Raw genomic sequence first — 18288 nt, 5'->3', positions numbered from 1 at the left:
ATTAAAGTATAACTCAAATATTAAGTCGTCCATCCATCCATTCCGAGCTTTAGCGGACACTTTCGGATATTGCCTTTTTTTTTTTCACCATTTAGTCGTTTCTTTTTCTTTTTCTTTTTCTTTTTCTTTTTTTCCATTCTTTTTCCTTTTCTTTTATTTTTTGTTCACTAAAATTTCCATATATATATATATATTTTTTAATAAATATGATAAACTCTATCCTCATACTCTAAAACACACTCTCAAGAATAAAGTAAAATAAAAAAATTATCACGAACATGGTTAAAATCAACACCATTAATAGATCTGCAGATGATTATGTCCCAATTAAATCCACTCAAGAATCAGCGTTACCAAGGAACTTGAATCCGGAATTGCATGCGTTTGAAAGAGCTAGAGAATATACTAAGGCATTACAAGCAACAAAGTTGGAAAGAATGTTTGCAAAACCATTTATTGGACAACTAGGGTATGGTCATAGAGATGGTGTTTATCACATCGCCAAAAACTATCATATTTTAAATCAAATAAGCACTGGGGATGGCGAAGGTATAATCAAGTTTTGGAATTTAAATGATAGAACTGAAAAGTTAAGTTATAAAGCACATTATGGACTGGTTACTGGGTTAAGTATGACCCCACAATTGTTAGGGAGCGCTGCAGGAATGTTAATTTCTTGTGGTGATGATAAAACAATTAAGTTATGGGATGTAGATAGTTTAAACAATGGTTTAACCAGTAGCAAGTTTTCAGAGAAAGTTGAAAAGGACACACGTAATGAAATTGGACTAGTTAAAACGTTTTATGGGGAAACAGCTTTCCAAAGCTTAGATTGTCATAGGGACAAAGCACAATTTATTACTGGTGGACCAACGATTCAATTATGGGATTGTAATAGATCCAAGCCGCTAAGTGATTTAAGTTGGGGTTGTGACACAGTAACGCATGTAAAATTCAACCAAGTGGAAAAAGATATATTGTGTAGTACAGGTACAGATAATAGCATTGTGTTGTATGATTTAAGGACAAATTCACCAACGCAAAAATTGGTGCAAACGATGAGGACGAATGCCATCTGTTGGAATCCTATGGAAGCGTTTAATTTTGTAGTTGCCAATGAAGACCATAATTGTTATTATTATGATATGAGAAAATTATCCAGAGCTTTAAACGTTTTCAAGGATCATGTTAGTGCCGTCATGGACGTTGATTTTTCTCCCACTGGTGAAGAAATAGTGACTGGGTCATATGATAAGACAATTAGGATTTACAATGTCAGACAAGGACACTCAAGAGATGTTTATCACACAAAAAGAATGCAAAGAGTTTTTCAAGTTAAATATACAATGGACAGCAAGTATATCGTTAGTGGTAGTGATGATGGAAACGTAAGATTGTGGAGAGGTGTTTCTTGGGAAAGATCCAACGTGAAGACCAGTAAGGAAAAGAGTAAACTAGAATACGATGAAAAATTGAAGGAGAAGTTCAAGTACATGCCTGAAATTAGAAGAATCGGTAGGCACAGACATGTTCCTAAGGTTATAAAGAAGGCTGGTGAAATTAAGAAAGTTGAACTTGACAGTTTGAGGAGGAGGGAAATGAATGAAAGGAAAACACGTAAAGATATGGCATTTGTGCCTGAAAGAAAAAAGCAAATTGTTGGCCAAGTTTTCAAATATGAAAATGAAGATACTGATAGAAAGTACAAAGAAGAAAAAGATGAGCTTGAAGATTGAGCTAAAGCAGTGTATTTTTATTTATTTATTTTTATATGTTTTCATTTATAATATAGGAAAATGGCACAAATATAAATACAGATATATAATAACAATATCGATGAAACTATTAATAAAGTATTAAAAAAAAAAAAAAAATGTATAGTTATATATAGTTATATTTTCTTTCCTGCTTTGATTTATATATATATATCAACAGTACTATCATGCGGAATCATAATGATAATTGTAATATTGCCTATATATGTTTATCCAAAAAAATATATAATATACGTTACAATAATTACATTATAAAGACCAGCTTTATAATAAGAAACATAATAACAAAAATATAAATAAAAATAATATTTAATTGATCAATAAACCTCTTTTTTTTTTTTTTTTTTTTTTTGTTTTGTTTTGTTTTGTTTTGTTTCCCCTTCTCCTTTATATACTTATAATCCATGGTTCATAATTAATTGGTAATAATGGTAATAACAACAAATTGTATTAATCTGTTCTCTTTCTCTTTTTTTTTCTTTTTTTTTTTCTTTTTTGAAAGGATGGGGACAATTGAAGGTGGTTGGGAAAGTGAAAGATGGTGAATAAGGTACAGGTATGGAAGTAAATAAACAAAAGAAAAATACATAGTAAAAAAATTAATAAAAATAATAAAATAAAATAAATAAATATATTAATAGCATTAATAATAAAATACAACATTTGGAATAAATCAAATTGTATAATAAAATACAAAGTTAGTAGCCGTCTAATTTAATTATCATAAGTACTAGGTTTATACTTTTATATCTCTACTCACTCCACCTATCTTACCTGCTGGAAATGATAATAATAAAATAAAAATAAAAATAAAAAAAGTAAAAACAAAAGTAAAAACAAAAATAAAAATAAAAATAAAAATAATGTATTATATGGTAACATCTAATATTTTTGAGACATCCGGTACACCACTCAAGTCGTTCAAAATAGGCAAAATATCCAACAATTCATTATCATGTGAATCACTAAACCAGGATGATATAGGAACAGCATGTTGAGGATGAAAAATATACGAAGCAGGAGAATTATCTAATATGATAATATCGCTTAATGGACGGCCTAGTTGAGACAAATTCTTGACATAATTGCCCTCGTAATTATAGCACGAATCCCTAAATAGTCTGTAATGAACGTTCTGCTTACCAGTATAATGACCGTCTTTGCTATTTTGAGGCTTGTTGTCTAATATATCTAACAATGGGTCACCGTATCTTGATACAGAAGCAGTAAAAACAACAACCTCATATAACTGACCCACAACCTCTAAGAATTTATCCACGCCAGGCCTTTTAATTACATATACATTGTGAACTTGGCCGTCGATCTCCACAGGTATAACAAAATCAGCAGTTCTCAAATATTTAAATGAAGAGTGTACCAAAGTTTCGTCTAAATCTAGAACCAAGCATTTTCTGTTACCAAACCTGGTAACGTCCTTTGGTGGGAGTAACGTGGTGCAATTGGGGGCATGAGCTTGACCCGGTTGTAAAGCAGTTAAATCTAGCATTGGGGGAGGAAAGATACTATCGTTGTTTTCGTCATATGATAAATCGTCATACTGGTACTCCTCGTCGATGTTATAGTAGTTGCTGTTGTTTCCGTCACTACTTGAAGCGGGAACAAAACTTGAAGAATCAGGTGGAGGGTTAGTTATGTTGGAAGATTTATCTGCTATTACTACAGAGGAGTCCTTTGGGACACTGGACACATAAGTGTTATTAATGTGGTTATCTTCGTCCAATGAGGATGAAAACTTGGTGTCGTTATCTGTATTGCTTGTGCCAGTACTTAAAGTACTGGTTGTGGCAGTGGTTGTAGCAGTGTATGTACGTTTATCATCTTTATCAATATCCATTCGTTCATTATCGTCTTCATCATCTTCATCTTCATCCTCGATGGCTTGTGTTACTATGGTTGTCTCCTTTGTATTGTTGTTATTATTGGCACTACTATTACTGCTATCATGGCTATTGTCATTTCCACGGGTATTCGTAGTTACAGTATCAGAAGAATTAGAAACATTAGTGACTGCGCTTCCGTGGTTGTGTAAGTGAGGAGTACTATGACTATGATGATTAGAAATATTACTGTTGCTGTTGTTGGTATGATCATTTGTGGTGGAATTGGAGCTACTGTCCTTATTGCTGTCCTTGTTGTCAATATTACTGCTACTACTATTATTATGAATATGTGCATGACTATGAACATTAGTAGGCTTTGTCACCATATCTTTTGTGTTGCCGTTAACATTACCAGTGCTGTGACGACTGTGATGGGAATGAGAATGGTTACGATGAGAAATGGATGTAGCAACAGTAGTACTAGTAGATTTATTAGAAGGATGTGATTTAGTACTGTAGACATTCACATCGCTCGAACTTGCGGCAGTAGTACGTGATTTATTGACATTGTTGCTAGGAGTGGCAGTTAGGGTAGTATTCCCGACAGTTGTTTTTGTTCCCTTCAGCGAAGAGACACTAGAAGAGGCACAACATAATATGTTGGATATAAAACCCATTTTAATTTACTAATATATTTTTTTTATTTTTTTTTTTTTACTTTACGTTTATGCTGCGTTGTTTTTATTTTTGAAGTTGTGGATACTAGGGTGTGTGTGTGTGTGTGGCTGTATATCAATATATATATATATATAGATATATATATCGATATGGTTAATTTCGATTGATTAGTTGATTGATTAAGTTATTAAATTATTTAGTAATAATAATAATAGTGGAAGATTTATCTATTTATAAAGATATGTATTAATGCGCCAGTTTAGTTAATAATAATAGTAATAATAGTGGTAGGTACAGTAACTACTTGACTATAAGGTAAAAAGGAAAAAGTTGATATTTTTATTTTTAAATAAGAATGTAAAAATTCCCTTTCAACAAAAATGTTAAAAGGAATAGTAATAATTTTATATTTTGAGAGAGAGAGGAAAAGAACAAGAAGGTGCGAAAGGTGTGGGTGGTGTGGGTGGTACGGGTGGTGTGGGCGTTGTTGTTTATTATTTTCAGACGTAATAAAAAAAAAAAGAAACGTTTCTTCGGCTATCACATAAAAATAAATAAATAAATAATAATAATAATAAACTGCTGCTGTTTTTCGTTATTGCCACCCACCAATCATTAAATTACATTAAATAACTTCTCCCCCCCCTTCAAGGCAACCACTTTATACGTGGGTCTCCTTTTTTTTTTTTGTTTTTTGTTTTTTTGTTTTTCATTATATTATAATTTGTTTTTCAGAATAAACTTTCCAAGAGTTATTTTGTTTAGGGGCTCAAATGGCTGACTTTTAATTATTTCTCATCTTATAGCTTATCTATAACTAATCCGTTACTTAATCCGTAATCCTAATTTGTTACTTATTTTCTAAGTTAATCCGTTAACATACTCCGCTAATCCACTCCGTTAACGTACTCCGCTAACCTAATCCGCTAACCTAATCCGTTAACCTAATCCGCTAACATAATCTACAAAGAAAAACCCCCCCTCCCCCCCTTCCCCGTTTTGACTCCGGTTCTAATCATCTCATATCTTAATCTGATTTATTATTCATATTCTACATATCATATCCAATCGTTAACAAATTGAAAATAAAATAATCCTCATCTATATATCTCTACATAAATAATGCTATACTGCCAATAGTAACTCCGAAAAAAATTATAAGCATATCGATATTACCATTCTTTCCATTGTCCAATTTTAATAAACGGTTACCAGAGTTACTACTTGTGCTATTATTTATATAACTAGACATAGTATACTTAGATACTATGGTGGTTTTAAAAGTAGATTCAACAGTAGTAACAGCATCTTTACCCTTATCATTGGTAGTCGATATAATTAAATCCTCGCTTAATGTGGTAACCATCGAGGAAACACTAGTTGATAAACTCAAGACTTTGGTGACATTTTTACTGTCCGACAACACCACAGTGACAGATGGAACTGTAGCTTCACTCGAATAATAAGCATCAGTCGATGCTGCCCACCAAATTGTAGAAGTAGTAGTCTCCCCTGCAGAATTCACCAAAGTGGTTGTACCCAATGCACCCCAAGAATCTTCAATTGTTGCACTTGAAGAAGCACTTTCTTTCAAAATAGCGCCACTACTAGTACTACCGCTGGCACTTGCTTTAGATGATGTAGTTGTTGGATTATACCATAAATATTCTAATGTAGTTTCTCCGTCAGCGTTAGTGGTAGTGACAGTTGTACTAGGCTCCACTGCAAAACTTTGTTGCTGAGTTGAAATTGTCTCAGTGTTTTTACTACCACTTTTACTAAAAGTATTAGAACTGGATGTATGTGTGGAAATAATGGCACTGTCTAGTATAGAACTAGATAATACTTTAGTAGGGGATGTATAAGTAGAAACAACACTGTTTAGCACAGTAGTAGATAACGATTTAATGGGTGACGTGGTGGTAGAACTAATGATATCATTCGAAGAATCACTGTTGGCATTATTATCCATATCATTATTGGAACTATCGGAACCTTCTAATGAGCCTGTATCAACAGTGCTTCTTTTGTTTTGACTTTCTGCGTTTATATCTAGACTAAATAATAGCAGTAGCAATAACACATTGGCTAATTTTTTGTTGTTTTGAATTCCGAACATGCTTGTTAAGTTTTATATATATATATATTTTTTTTTTTTAATTGGTGGGTTGTTTGTTTGTTTTTATTTCTATTTATAATTAAATAGCAGTTGAATTGAAGAATTTGAGGAAAATAAAGATAAAAGTAGAAATTTGTAATTAATATTTTCTTCTTTTTGCATTTTTAATGCTATTTATATATGGCTTGTTGGTATTATGTTTCTTTTTTTTTTTTTTGTTTCTTGTGATATACAGTATTATTATATTGTTTTAATATAAAATAAAAATAAAGCGATCCGGTATGTGGCTTAGAGTTTATGTTCTAACTGAGTAATTGATTACTTGACTAATCGGGCATTTGATTAATTGAAGTTCAGCATTTTTTTGGTACAAATAAGATATTTTTTATGATCTGAAGAATCAAGCAAATATGAATTTATCGTTTTGAAGAATTTTTCTTTATTATCAATTTCTAAAAATAGATGATATTATTATTACCATAATGAGTATTGTTATGAGTTAAAGGTTACTCTTTTTCTAAGATACAAAAAAATAGAAATCAAAAATTTAAAAAAAAAAAAAAAAAGCCAAGCCTTAATTTTATTTATTTATTTATTTATTTATTTATTTATTAAAATATTGCTGGGCTTTCATTTTTCTTAATTTTTGTTATTAAATAAAAAATGAAAATATCCGTATAGTGATGATCCGCGCACTTCGGACAAACAAAATAATGTTCGCTGGAAATATTTGAACAAGAAAAAAGAAAAGCAATAATATTATAAATTATTATTAGAGAAGTTAATATATACAGGTCACCCTCCCCCTATATTAGCAAATGAAAAAGAAAGAATATATATATATATATATTAAACATTAGATATCAAAACCATACCCCTTCATACAGCTCTTATAATTAGAAATTAATTTCTTACAAGCAACATCATCTAAACCTTTGAATAATAAACATTCATCTCTATCTTTTTTTTCATCTAAACAAACACAGCATGGTTTGGGTTTTGTGGTATCGTTTGGGTTAGGACATGCCAATGGTGCACTATCTGTAGTATTATTGGAAGTTGGAGTAGTTGACATTTATTTAGTTTTAATGGTCTTAATTTCTTTTCATTTCTCATTTAAACTTAATTAGATTAAAGCATTAGAGTAAAAAAAAAAAAAAGAATTTCTCTAAAGATGTAATATACTTTGAGTCAAATTTATAAATAACGGATGGTATTAAAAATAAAAAAATAAAAAAATAAAATAAAAAAAAAAGACACAGAATACAAATATTGCCCTGTGTTAGGGCATGGAATACTGCTACCACATACACCCATACATTATGTGTCCCCTAAATAAAAGCAACCATGAAAAAACTCGGCGTCAAAAAATAAAGAACGCGTGCGCACGCGTGCAGTTTAAAATTTATGAAAAAATAAAAAAAAATTAAAAAAATTAAAAAAATTAAAAAAATAAATAAATAAATAAATAAATAAATAAATAGAATCCCATAGAATTTTCTAGTATTAAAAAAAAAGAAAAAAAATACATAAAATTCCTTTCCAAATCGTTTTGAACAACACATTCAATTTTTTTTTTTTTTTTTAATTTTCCACTAAATTGCATTTCCCACACTGAAGAAAGAAAGAAAAAAAAAAAAAAAAAAAAAAAAAACTATATAAATAAGCCGCCAAAGGTTTGTGTACAAAGATCCACTTTATTTCATTTTCCTTTTCTTATTTTATTGATCTTTACATTATATTTTATAATCAATTCCTCTTGTGTTCTTCCATATCATTCTCTTTTTTTTTCTTTTTTATTTTCGTTGTTATTAACATTTTGCCATCAAGAATCAACTAATACTGATATTCACATATCAACCCAACCTCGCTTTCACGTAAAATAACAACACCAATCATGTTGAACAAAGTTAACCATGATAAAAAGTGGTTATTACCACTAATAACCATATTATACGCTCTATTTGTGTTTATTTTACCATTTACTAATACTACATCTAATAGAAATATAGTCCATGCTGCATCTTCAGATAACGATAGTAACAACTATGGTACTGTTATTGGTATCGATTTAGGTACTACTTATTCCTGTGTTGCAGTTATGAAGCATGGTAAAACTGAAATCATACCTAACGAACAAGGTAACAGAATTACCCCATCCTACGTAGCTTTCACCCCAGAAGAAAGATTAATCGGTGATGCCGCCAAAAACCAAGTTGCATCCAACCCAACAAACACTATATTCGATATCAAGAGATTGATTGGTTTGAAATATGATGACAAATCTGTCCAAAGAGATATAAAACATTTACCATACAAGATCGAAAAAGATTCCAAGACTGGCAAGCCGGTTGTTGAGGTTTCCGTCAAGGACAAATTGACTTCTTTTACTCCGGAAGAGATTAGTGGTATGATTCTAGGGAAAATGAAACAAATTGCTGAGGACTACTTGGGTGAAAAAGTTACTCATGCAGTTGTTACTGTTCCTGCCTACTTCAACGATGCTCAAAGACAGGCCACCAAAGATGCTGGTACCATTGCTGGCTTAAATATTTTAAGAATTGTTAATGAACCAACTGCAGCAGCTATTGCCTATGGATTAGACAAGTCTAATGATAGTGATGGTGATGAACGCCAAATTATCGTCTATGACTTAGGTGGTGGTACTTTTGATGTCTCCCTATTAACAATTGAAAATGGTGTTTTCGAAGTTCAAGCCACTGCTGGTGACACTCATTTGGGTGGTGAAGATTTCGACTTTAAAGTTGTTCGTTACTTCATTAAATTGTTCAAAAAGAGACATCCTGAGTTAACCGATGCCAAATACGACTTGCTGAAGAACGAAAAGGCTTTGGCCAAGTTAAAGAAGGAAGTTGAAAAGGCCAAGAGAGCTTTATCTAGTCAAATGTCTACCAGAGTGGAAATTGACTCCTTAATTGATGGCATTGATTTCAGTGAAACTTTAACCAGAGCTAAATTTGAAGAAATAAATATGGACTTGTTTAAGAAGACTATAAAACCAGTGGAAAAAGTCTTGAGTGATTCAGGCTTAGACAAAAAAGACATTGATGACATCGTCCTTGTTGGTGGTTCTACCAGAATTCCTAAAGTTCAAGAATTATTGGAAAAGTTCTTTGATGGCAAAAAAGTCTCAAAGGGTATCAACCCAGATGAAGCTGTCGCTTACGGTGCTGCAGTTCAAGGTGGTATTCTATCTGGTGAGGAAGGTGTTGAAGATATAGTTTTGTTGGATGTTAATCCATTGACTTTGGGTATTGAAACCACTGGTGGTGTGATGACCACACTAATTAAAAGGAACACTGCTATCCCAACTAGAAAATCTCAAATCTTTAGTACAGCTGTTGACAACCAGCCAACTGTCTCTATTAAGGTCTATGAAGGTGAAAGAAGTTTAGTCAAGCACAATAATTTGCTAGGAACTTTTGAATTAACCGGTATTCCACCATCTCCAAGAGGTGTCCCACAAATCGAGGTCACATTTTTCTTGGATTCTAACGGTATTTTGACTGTTTCTGCCACTGATAAAGGTACTGGTAAGAGTGAATCGATCACCATTAAGAATGAAAAGGGTAGATTGAGTGATGAGGAAATTGAAAGAATGGTTGAAGAGGCTGAGAAGTATGCTAAGGAAGATGCAGAAATCAGAGCTAAGGTTGAATCCAGAAATAAATTGGAGAACTACGCTCATTCTTTGAAGAACCAAGTTGAAAGTGGTGAATTGAGTGAAAAATTGGATCAAGAGGACAAGGAGACTATTTTAGATGCTGTCTCTGATGTTTTAGAGTGGTTAGAAGACAATGTTGATGGCGCCACTGGTGAAGAAATAGATGAAAAATTCGAATCTCTATCTAAAGTTGCATTCCCAATCACTTCAAAACTATACGAAAACGCCGGTTCTGGTGACAAAGCATATGATGATGAGGAAGAAGACGAAGATGATGATGATGATGATTATTTTGATGAATTGTGAGAATTTTCATCCTTAGCTTTCGTTGTAGTTTTTACTTTTTCATCTTTATTTTTTATTTTTTTTTTTTTTTTTTTTTGTTTTTGTTTTGTTTTGTTTTGTTTTAAAAACTTAAGGAATTAAAAAATAAAAAAATAAAAAAAATAGAAAAAAACACATGTCATATGCTATAACACGTGGCTTGTATAAATGTATATATGTAAATAGATACAAATGCATTATATATATAAATAAATAAATAAATATGGAGGAAAAAAAAAAAGAAGGAGAAAACATACAATTATAGATTCATAATATTGATGAACTTTGTTTTTATTCATCGTTTGCATTATTATTCTATTGCCAATGTATATAAAGTTTTGGACATGATGTGTAATAATATCACAAGGATATGCAAAATTAATTATTTGATGGTAAACTTTAACTCATATTCTGGCAGAATACTAATTTTAATTGTATCATTATTTTGCAATTCAACATATTTTTCCCGTGGTATATCGAGCGAACCATTTAGCGTTATTGTGGTAGACGTATTAGGAAGTGAGTAATTTAAAATATAAGGTTTAACTGTGGTGTTATTATCACCATAATTCTGTCTTTTTATTTTTCTAAACTGTATCACGAGTAATATATTGTTTTCAAAATCAAACGAGGGAGTAATATGACTGCTTGCATTATTAGGCAGTAACAATAACGGAATATCAACATAAAATCTATTACTCCCCATACCATTGTACATAATAGTTTTGTCAGAACCAACATTAATTCCAACAGTTATCCAACTTTTCATCGAGTCATTTAAAAGATATGTTTTTTTATAATCGGGATTTTTATCTGCAAATTCAGATAAGTTCAATACTGTTAAGTTAAATTCCGGAATATTAAAATCATCATCGGAATTGTAGTCACTTAAACCTCTTCTTCTACTACTATTAACCTTGTTATTTTTATAAGTGTTAATTCTATCTTTATTATTGTGATTTAAAACATTATTTTTGCCAAGAATAAACTTGTCTTCTGGTTCCACATATCCACCTCGTAACAACAAGCCTGATGGTTTAAATTGGGGTAGTATATCTAATTTAGCTATGTTTATTCCCGCGTTTTTGCCAGTAGTGCTACTGGAAAGTATCTGATTTGATTTATATTTAACATTCTGGGTATATTCTTCATTTTTAGGATATATAGAGTTGTGATTGTTATTGTTATATCTTCTATAAGATTTATTATTATATCTGTTATTCCCTCTTATCTTATTTGATCTATCCATTTTTGTTAATATTCTTCGATAATTATTATATGTATAATTTTTTTTTCCTTTTTGTTCAATCTGGTATGAATTAAGATGGACAAGATTGTTATTTGGTTGTGGAATTTAGTTGAATTTGAAGTTTAAACGGGGAAAAAAAAAAAAGGATTAAACACGAATCTCTCGGACTATCGGACTATCGGACTACACAGATATGTTCAAAATCAAATTCTAAAACTAAATGTCCGAGTCTTCGGGATTCAAATATGGTAAAAGAAACGTTTCTTTTTTTTCTTTTTTTTCTTTTTTTTCTTTTTTTTTTTTTTTTCTCTCTAAATGTATATGGATATATCTCTATGCCATTTCTTTTTTTTTTTTTTTTTTTTTTTTTTTTTTTTTTTTAATATCTTCCCATTTGATCTATATTTAGCCTGGTAATGCATTAATTTTTAATACCCTATGCTAACTTTCTCCTATTTATGTATTCTGTTATTGTTATTAGAAAAACAAAATACATCATATTTATATGAACCATAACCTGTAATAAGCTCTTACAAAATATGGCCAGAAAAAATAAAAATACCACTCAAAAGCGTAAAGAATTACGTGAACGAGAAACGCAATTCATTAAGGAATTGGAAACACGTATTCAAGAATATGATCCCAGTTTACATGTAAAAGATCAACTTTTTGATGATTTGCCAATTAGCCCAAATACTTTACGTGGTTTAAAGGAAGCTGCGTTTTTGAAAATGACAGATATTCAAAAAAAATCCATTCCGATATCTTTGAAAAACAACGATATTTTGGCATCTGCTAAAACTGGGTCTGGTAAAACTTTGGCATTTTTAATTCCAGTTTTGGAAAAGTTATACAGAGAAAAATGGACCGAGTTTGATGGATTAGGCGCCTTGATTATTTCACCAACTCGAGAGTTAGCCATGCAAATTTATGAGGTTTTGGTTAAAATCGGTAAATATCATTCCTTCAGTGCCGGTTTGGTTATTGGTGGAAAGGATGTTAAATTTGAATTGGAAAGAATGTCAAGAATCAATATTTTGGTTGGGACACCAGGTAGAATTTTACAACATATGGACCAAGCTGTTGGTTTAAACGTCTTAAACTTACAAATGTTGGTATTGGATGAAGCTGATAGATGTTTAGATATGGGATTTCAGAAAACTTTGGATGCAATTGTTTCAAATTTACCACCTTCAAGGCAGACCTTATTATTTAGTGCTACTATATCACAATCGATTTCCAACTTGGCAAGATTGTCTCTAGCTGATTATAAAATTGTAGGCGATGACAATGAACAGCAACAGCAATTGAAAACCACGAATTCAACGCCAGATTCTTTGCAGCAATACTACATTGAAGTTGACTTACCACAAAAATTAAATATCTTATTCAGTTTCATTAAGTCTCATTTGAAAAGCAAAATGATTGTATTTCTATCTAGTTCCAAGCAGGTCCATTTTGTTTATGAAACGTTTAGAAAACTGCAACCTGGTATATCCCTAATGAACTTACATGGCAGACAAAAACAAACAGCTAGAACAGAAACTTTGGATAAATTTAGCAGAGCTCAGCAAGTCGTTCTTTTTGCCACAGATGTTGTTGCCAGAGGCATTGATTTCCCTGCAGTAGATTGGGTAGTACAAGTTGATTGTCCAGAAGATGTTGATACTTATATTCATAGGGCAGGCAGGTGTGCGCGTAATGGTAAAAATGGTAAATCTTTAATAATGTTAACTTCCCAAGAAGAGCCAGGATTTTTAAGTAGGCTAAAAAGCAAAAATATTGTGCCATCAAAATTAAATATTAAACAAAGCAAAAAAAAGAGCATTCAACCTCAATTGCAGTCGCTATTATTCAAAGATCCCGAATTGAAATATTTAGGCCAAAAAGCGTTTATTTCTTATGTTAGATCAATTTTTATTCAAAAAGATAAAGAAGTTTTCAAATTTGATGAATTACCAACAGAAGATTTTGCACAATCATTAGGGTTGCCAGGTGCACCTAAAATTAAAATCAAAGGTATGAAAACAATCCAAAAGGCCAAAGAGTTGAAGAACACTTCAAGACAATTATTATTACTGGGCAAAGCTGATGCTAACGGTGAAATCGTAAAAGATCTAGCCGAAAAAGAAACAAAGACCAAATACGATAAAATGTTTAATAGAAAAAACCAAAGTGTCTTGAGCGAACATTATTTGAATATAACTAAAAGTTCTGCTGATCATGACGAAGATGAAGATTTCATGACTGTCAAAAGACATGACCATGAATTGAAAGAACAAGATCTACCTGCATTATTAGTTCCAACTTCTAAAAGGGCTATGAAAAGAGCTTTGTCTAAAAAGGCGTCTTTATCCACTAAAGGAAATGCTAGCAAATTGAAATTTGATGATGACGGTACTGCACATCCAATATATGAATTAATTGGTGAAGAAGATTTTCATAAAGAGGGAGACGTTAAAACACAAGTGGATAATTTCATTAATAAAGAATCTGAACTTATGGCAAAGGCTGATGTTGATGACAAAAGAACGGTGAAGGAAAAGAGAAAGGAAAAGAAAAGAAAAAGATTAGAAGCTTTAAGAAAAGAAATGGAAACTGAAATGGCTAGTGAAGATGAAGATGCTAATGTTTATATTGCTGGTACTGGTAATTTGAGTGATGATATGCAAGAAGATGATGATCATTCTTCGGATGATGAAGAAGCCGTAAGAAAGAAAGCTAGATATGATAACAGTAGTGATGTTAGTGATAATGATAATGATAAAGTTGGTGAAAATAACAACAATATAATTGAATATGAGGAACCCGAAACATTAGAGGAACTAGAAAGTTTAACCTCAAATCTTATTAAGCATTGATAACATTTAGTTTGTATTATTTGTATATTATCTTTTTTTTGTTTTTTTGTTTTTTTTTTCCTCATCATATGTGTATCTAGCTTTTACAATTCTATTGATTTTATTTTGTAACATCCTTTTTGTATTTCTTCCTTTGTCTCAAGATAAAAATAAATTTTTTAAATTTACATAACCTTTGTATGTTAAGAAAAAAGGGAATGATACAAATGGGGAAGGAAATTTGAAACTATAAAAATCCATGATCACTGTGTATTAATAATTGATACAGTTAATTCTATTATTGATACAACAAGAATGTCATTATTTTTGCTTGTTTTTTTTTTTTTTTTTTTTTTTTTTTTTGATACGAAATATATATGTATATATTTGTTCTACTGACACTGCAACACCTTTGTAATGTCCCTATCGGGAAATTTATATTAATAGTAACAATTTTACCTTGGTTTTTTTTTTTTTTTAAGAGAAAAAGACAAAGACATGGTTCAATTATAAATTAAATAGTTTCAGAAGTTAGTAATTTTTATAAAAAAAAGATATAAAAGGACACTGGTGTTGAATCAACTTTTATTTTTTTCTAGGTTTTATTTTATATAATAATTTTTGAGCATATATTGACACTCACAACAGTAAAGTATCCAAAAACATACAAATACAAAAATTAAAAAATTGAAAAATGCAACCAAATACTATTTCCGTTTCTATCAAAGACAAAAAATCCTCTGAAAAAAAAGACAACTTTGGTGTCAAAGGTGTCTGGGTTGATCCACAATGTGTCATTGCTTAGATTAAACTTTCATTATTATTGAAATTCATATTATAATTTAAAAAAAATTTTTTTTTTTTTTTTTCTTTTGTTTTTTAATCAAAAGGGCTCGTTTACTTATGACATCTTATTATAATAAGTAAGATATTGGTGGTTATTTAAAAGCTTTATAATTGGTTATTATTTTTAACAGAAAAATCAACCAAGGTTTCTGTTATAATTTAATTTATAAGTATTAATAATTTAAAAATTATAGCTTTAATTTACATTAAATATTTTAGTAGAAAATAAATTATATTTTTTTAAAATATATTTGAATTTTTTCCTTTTCCTCCTCTTTATTAAGCTCACACATAAAAGTCTGTTTTCAATTTTGAACCAAAACAATTAAAAAAAGAAAAGAAAAAAAAAAAAAAAAGTTATATTATACAAAAATTATCAATAGCAGTAGTATTAGTGGTAATTTTTTTTTTTGTTTTTTTTTTAAATACTTTTTTTTAGTATTCCTTTCTTTTATTATACATAAAAAAAACTAATATAATGTGGCCTGTTACGGCTACAATGTAGTATCGTATATAAACTAGTCATCATGATCCCAGTTTCCAGGTTTTGGTCCAGCAGCAGGGGCTTGTGGGCCACCAGCTCTTTTGGCCATGATTATTTGATCGACGGATAAAATTGTGCAAGCGGCATCAGTAGCGACATTAACTGCAAATTTCTTGGCCGATAATAAATCATAGATGCCTTCTTCTCTAATGTTTTTTGTACCATCCGGGTTGATGCCATCAATATCAACACCTTGCAAGAGTTTGTTTTCATCAGCGGTAGCAAGCTCATTTGAACTAATATTAGCATGAGCAGAATACAAATTAGGTAACACTTCATTAATATTTAACCCACTGGTTTCAGCTAGAGCTCTTGGTATAACCTCAAATGCTACAGCAAATTGCTTAATAGCTAGTTGCAATAAACCTGGAATCTTTTCACCATATTTAGTAATTCTGGAAACCAACTCAATTTCGGTGGCGCCGGCACCGGGTAGTAACTTGCCACCATCTGGCTTCATTAAGCCCTTAATGGCGGAAACACCGTCATCAATGGCTCTTTCTATATCATCCAAATTATTCTGAGTAGCGCCTCTTAATATAATAGTGGCTGTCCTGGTTGTTTCTTCTGTTTCTTGTTTAAAAACAGTAACCCTATCTCCACCAATTTCCAGACTTTTCACAGTGTCTACAATACCAATTTCCTCAGGGGTTGGTGCACCCAATCTAGGCATTGGTGTAGCACCACAAACACGGCAAATTCTTCTTAAATCAAACTTACTTGGCACTTTCAAAACTAGTATGTTATGTCTATTCATATAATGAAGAGCTAAATCATTAATAGTACTACCGGCGATAATGCAATCAACTCCAGAATCGGCGATTTCCTTAACCATTTCATCCAATTGCTGTTCTTCTCCCTTGGAAAAATCCAACATTTCCTTGGCATTGTGTAAAAGAACTGTACCCTTTGTTTCAGTAGCTGCAATATCGATAGGGCAGGTGAAAACAGCAACTTTGTGCTTCTTTTCACCACCTTCTCCCCCTTCTGAGGACAACGATTTAATATGGCCCTCAGCCTCATGATTAAAAACCATACCTTTTATAACAGTACTCATTGGTAAAGAACCACCCATGATCTTAACTACACGTATAGAATCAACATTAAAACTAGATGGATTGGGGGAACTAGCTTTGGGTAAAACATGAGAAACTGCTTCTGCAACCAATTCACTTAAAATGTCTTCAGAACCGTATTGTTTGGAGGCAATAACTGGTTTTACAACTTTAATTAATTGATTTTTATTGTGTTTTTCAGTTGGTTCAATTTCAGTGACAACCATTTGATCTAACTCTTTTAAAGTGAAATTTTTTGCTAAATTATAACCTTGGATAATTTCCACTGGGGACAAACCTAAGCTAATCAATTTTTCGCTAACATTTAATAATTCGCCCGCTAAAACTAAAACCAAATTAGTACCATCACCCATATCAATTTTTTGTTGTTCGGTAGCCATAACTAGAACTTTAACAGCTGGATGGACAATATCTAATTCACGTAACATAGTGGCAGCATCATTGGTAATGATTGTTTTGCCGTGGCTATTAACAATAATCTTATTCCTACCGCATGGTCCTAAGGATGTCAAACACATTTGATGTATTTCACGAATTGCAGCAATGGATTTATTGATCTGGCCATCCGCATTAGAATAACTATTGTAACCTTGTTTGAATAACCCAGCATTTGGGTTTTGGGGTAATTTCATAGACATTGGTTTTTCTTGATATTAGAGTTGTTTTTTTGTTCACTAATATTGTTATTATTGCTATTGTTTTAACTTATTTGGTAAGATGATATGTTTAAATGGTTTGTAATAATGTTATTGCCACTGAGGGGGAAAAAAAGAAAGGACGAAAGAAAGAAAAATAAAGCAGAATTTTCTTTTTTCTTAAAAGAAAAGTTGAAATCATAATGAAGACCCGACTACGTGTAAAATGATGTGTTATAAACGTAGAATTGCATTTATGCGCAATTCGTATAAAATGTAAAAATAAGAATAGAAATAAAGAGAGGATTTATTCAAGAGAAATCAATTATGAAATTAGTTATAATATATAAGTTATTAGTTAAAAAGTATATAAAAGATCAAGCAACAAACTATTACATCTGCCTTGATATAAATGGTAAAGTATATCAAATCTGTTTACTAACCCTGCCCTTCTCGGTATATCCTCTCTGCGACATAACAAAACATTAATAACCTCTCGGTAGCCAAGTTGGTTTAAGGCGCAAGACTGTAATTTAGATTAGTAATCTTGAGATCGGGTGTTCGACTCACCCCCGGGAGATATTTAACAATATTAAAAATTGTTTTTTTTTTTCTTGGTTTTTATTCCTTTTCCCTTTTTAATTTTTTTTTTTTTTTTTTTCCAATTAAAATTTTT

General features: G+C 31.1%; 9 protein-coding genes and 1 non-coding gene across 10 annotated transcripts; 5 read left to right on the top strand and 5 right to left on the bottom strand.

The window, feature by feature from the left end:
* Positions 1 to 278: 278 nt before the first annotated feature.
* SOF1 (rRNA-processing protein SOF1) lies at positions 279 to 1736 on the top strand (the record flags this gene model as incomplete). Its single annotated transcript, XM_046079657.1, has 1 exon — positions 279 to 1736. One exon carries the CDS (start codon positions 279 to 281, stop codon positions 1734 to 1736), a length of 1458 nt encoding a protein of 485 aa, XP_045933285.1.
* A 907-nt stretch (positions 1737 to 2643) lies between these two features.
* Positions 2644 to 4293, bottom strand: SCDLUD_004791 (HAD family hydrolase; the record flags this gene model as incomplete). The annotated part of the gene is made up of 1 exon (XM_046079656.1): positions 2644 to 4293. One exon carries the CDS (start codon positions 4291 to 4293, stop codon positions 2644 to 2646), a length of 1650 nt encoding a protein of 549 aa, XP_045933284.1.
* Positions 4294 to 5405: 1112 nt separating this feature from the next.
* SCDLUD_004790 (uncharacterized protein) lies at positions 5406 to 6413 on the bottom strand (the record flags this gene model as incomplete). The annotated part of the gene is made up of 1 exon (XM_046079655.1): positions 5406 to 6413. The coding sequence occupies one exon, from the start codon at positions 6411 to 6413 to the stop codon at positions 5406 to 5408; it is 1008 nt and encodes a 335-aa protein (XP_045933283.1).
* An 856-nt stretch (positions 6414 to 7269) lies between these two features.
* COX17 (copper metallochaperone COX17) lies at positions 7270 to 7488 on the bottom strand (the record flags this gene model as incomplete). Its single annotated transcript, XM_046079654.1, has 1 exon — positions 7270 to 7488. The coding sequence occupies one exon, from the start codon at positions 7486 to 7488 to the stop codon at positions 7270 to 7272; it is 219 nt and encodes a 72-aa protein (XP_045933282.1).
* Positions 7489 to 8310: 822 nt separating this feature from the next.
* KAR2 (Hsp70 family ATPase KAR2) lies at positions 8311 to 10404 on the top strand (the record flags this gene model as incomplete). Its single annotated transcript, XM_046079653.1, has 1 exon — positions 8311 to 10404. One exon carries the CDS (start codon positions 8311 to 8313, stop codon positions 10402 to 10404), a length of 2094 nt encoding a protein of 697 aa, XP_045933281.1.
* A 400-nt stretch (positions 10405 to 10804) lies between these two features.
* SCDLUD_004787 (uncharacterized protein) lies at positions 10805 to 11671 on the bottom strand (the record flags this gene model as incomplete). Its single annotated transcript, XM_046076790.1, has 1 exon — positions 10805 to 11671. The coding sequence occupies one exon, from the start codon at positions 11669 to 11671 to the stop codon at positions 10805 to 10807; it is 867 nt and encodes a 288-aa protein (XP_045933280.1).
* Positions 11672 to 12210: 539 nt separating this feature from the next.
* HCA4 (RNA-dependent ATPase HCA4) lies at positions 12211 to 14532 on the top strand (the record flags this gene model as incomplete). The annotated part of the gene is made up of 1 exon (XM_046079652.1): positions 12211 to 14532. The coding sequence occupies one exon, from the start codon at positions 12211 to 12213 to the stop codon at positions 14530 to 14532; it is 2322 nt and encodes a 773-aa protein (XP_045933279.1).
* Positions 14533 to 15205: 673 nt separating this feature from the next.
* On the top strand, positions 15206 to 15316 carry MFA1 (mating pheromone a; the record flags this gene model as incomplete). Its single annotated transcript, XM_046081468.1, has 1 exon — positions 15206 to 15316. One exon carries the CDS (start codon positions 15206 to 15208, stop codon positions 15314 to 15316), a length of 111 nt encoding a protein of 36 aa, XP_045933278.1.
* Positions 15317 to 15875: 559 nt separating this feature from the next.
* On the bottom strand, positions 15876 to 17615 carry CCT8 (chaperonin-containing T-complex subunit CCT8; the record flags this gene model as incomplete). Its single annotated transcript, XM_046079651.1, has 1 exon — positions 15876 to 17615. The coding sequence occupies one exon, from the start codon at positions 17613 to 17615 to the stop codon at positions 15876 to 15878; it is 1740 nt and encodes a 579-aa protein (XP_045933277.1).
* A 490-nt stretch (positions 17616 to 18105) lies between these two features.
* On the top strand, positions 18106 to 18192 carry SCDLUD_004783. The gene is given in 2 exon segments: positions 18106 to 18145; positions 18156 to 18192. It is a non-coding gene; the product is annotated as a tRNA-Tyr (tRNA).
* The last annotated feature ends 96 nt before the right edge of the window (positions 18193 to 18288 follow it).

This window comes from Saccharomycodes ludwigii, chromosome VI (genome assembly GCF_020623625.1).
Source record: "Saccharomycodes ludwigii strain NBRC 1722 chromosome VI, whole genome shotgun sequence".
In the NCBI taxonomy this organism is placed as follows: domain Eukaryota; kingdom Fungi; phylum Ascomycota; class Saccharomycetes; order Saccharomycodales; family Saccharomycodaceae; genus Saccharomycodes; species Saccharomycodes ludwigii.
The sequence above is the reverse complement of the archived record's forward strand: the minus strand, read 5'-3'. Positions and strand labels throughout refer to the sequence as shown.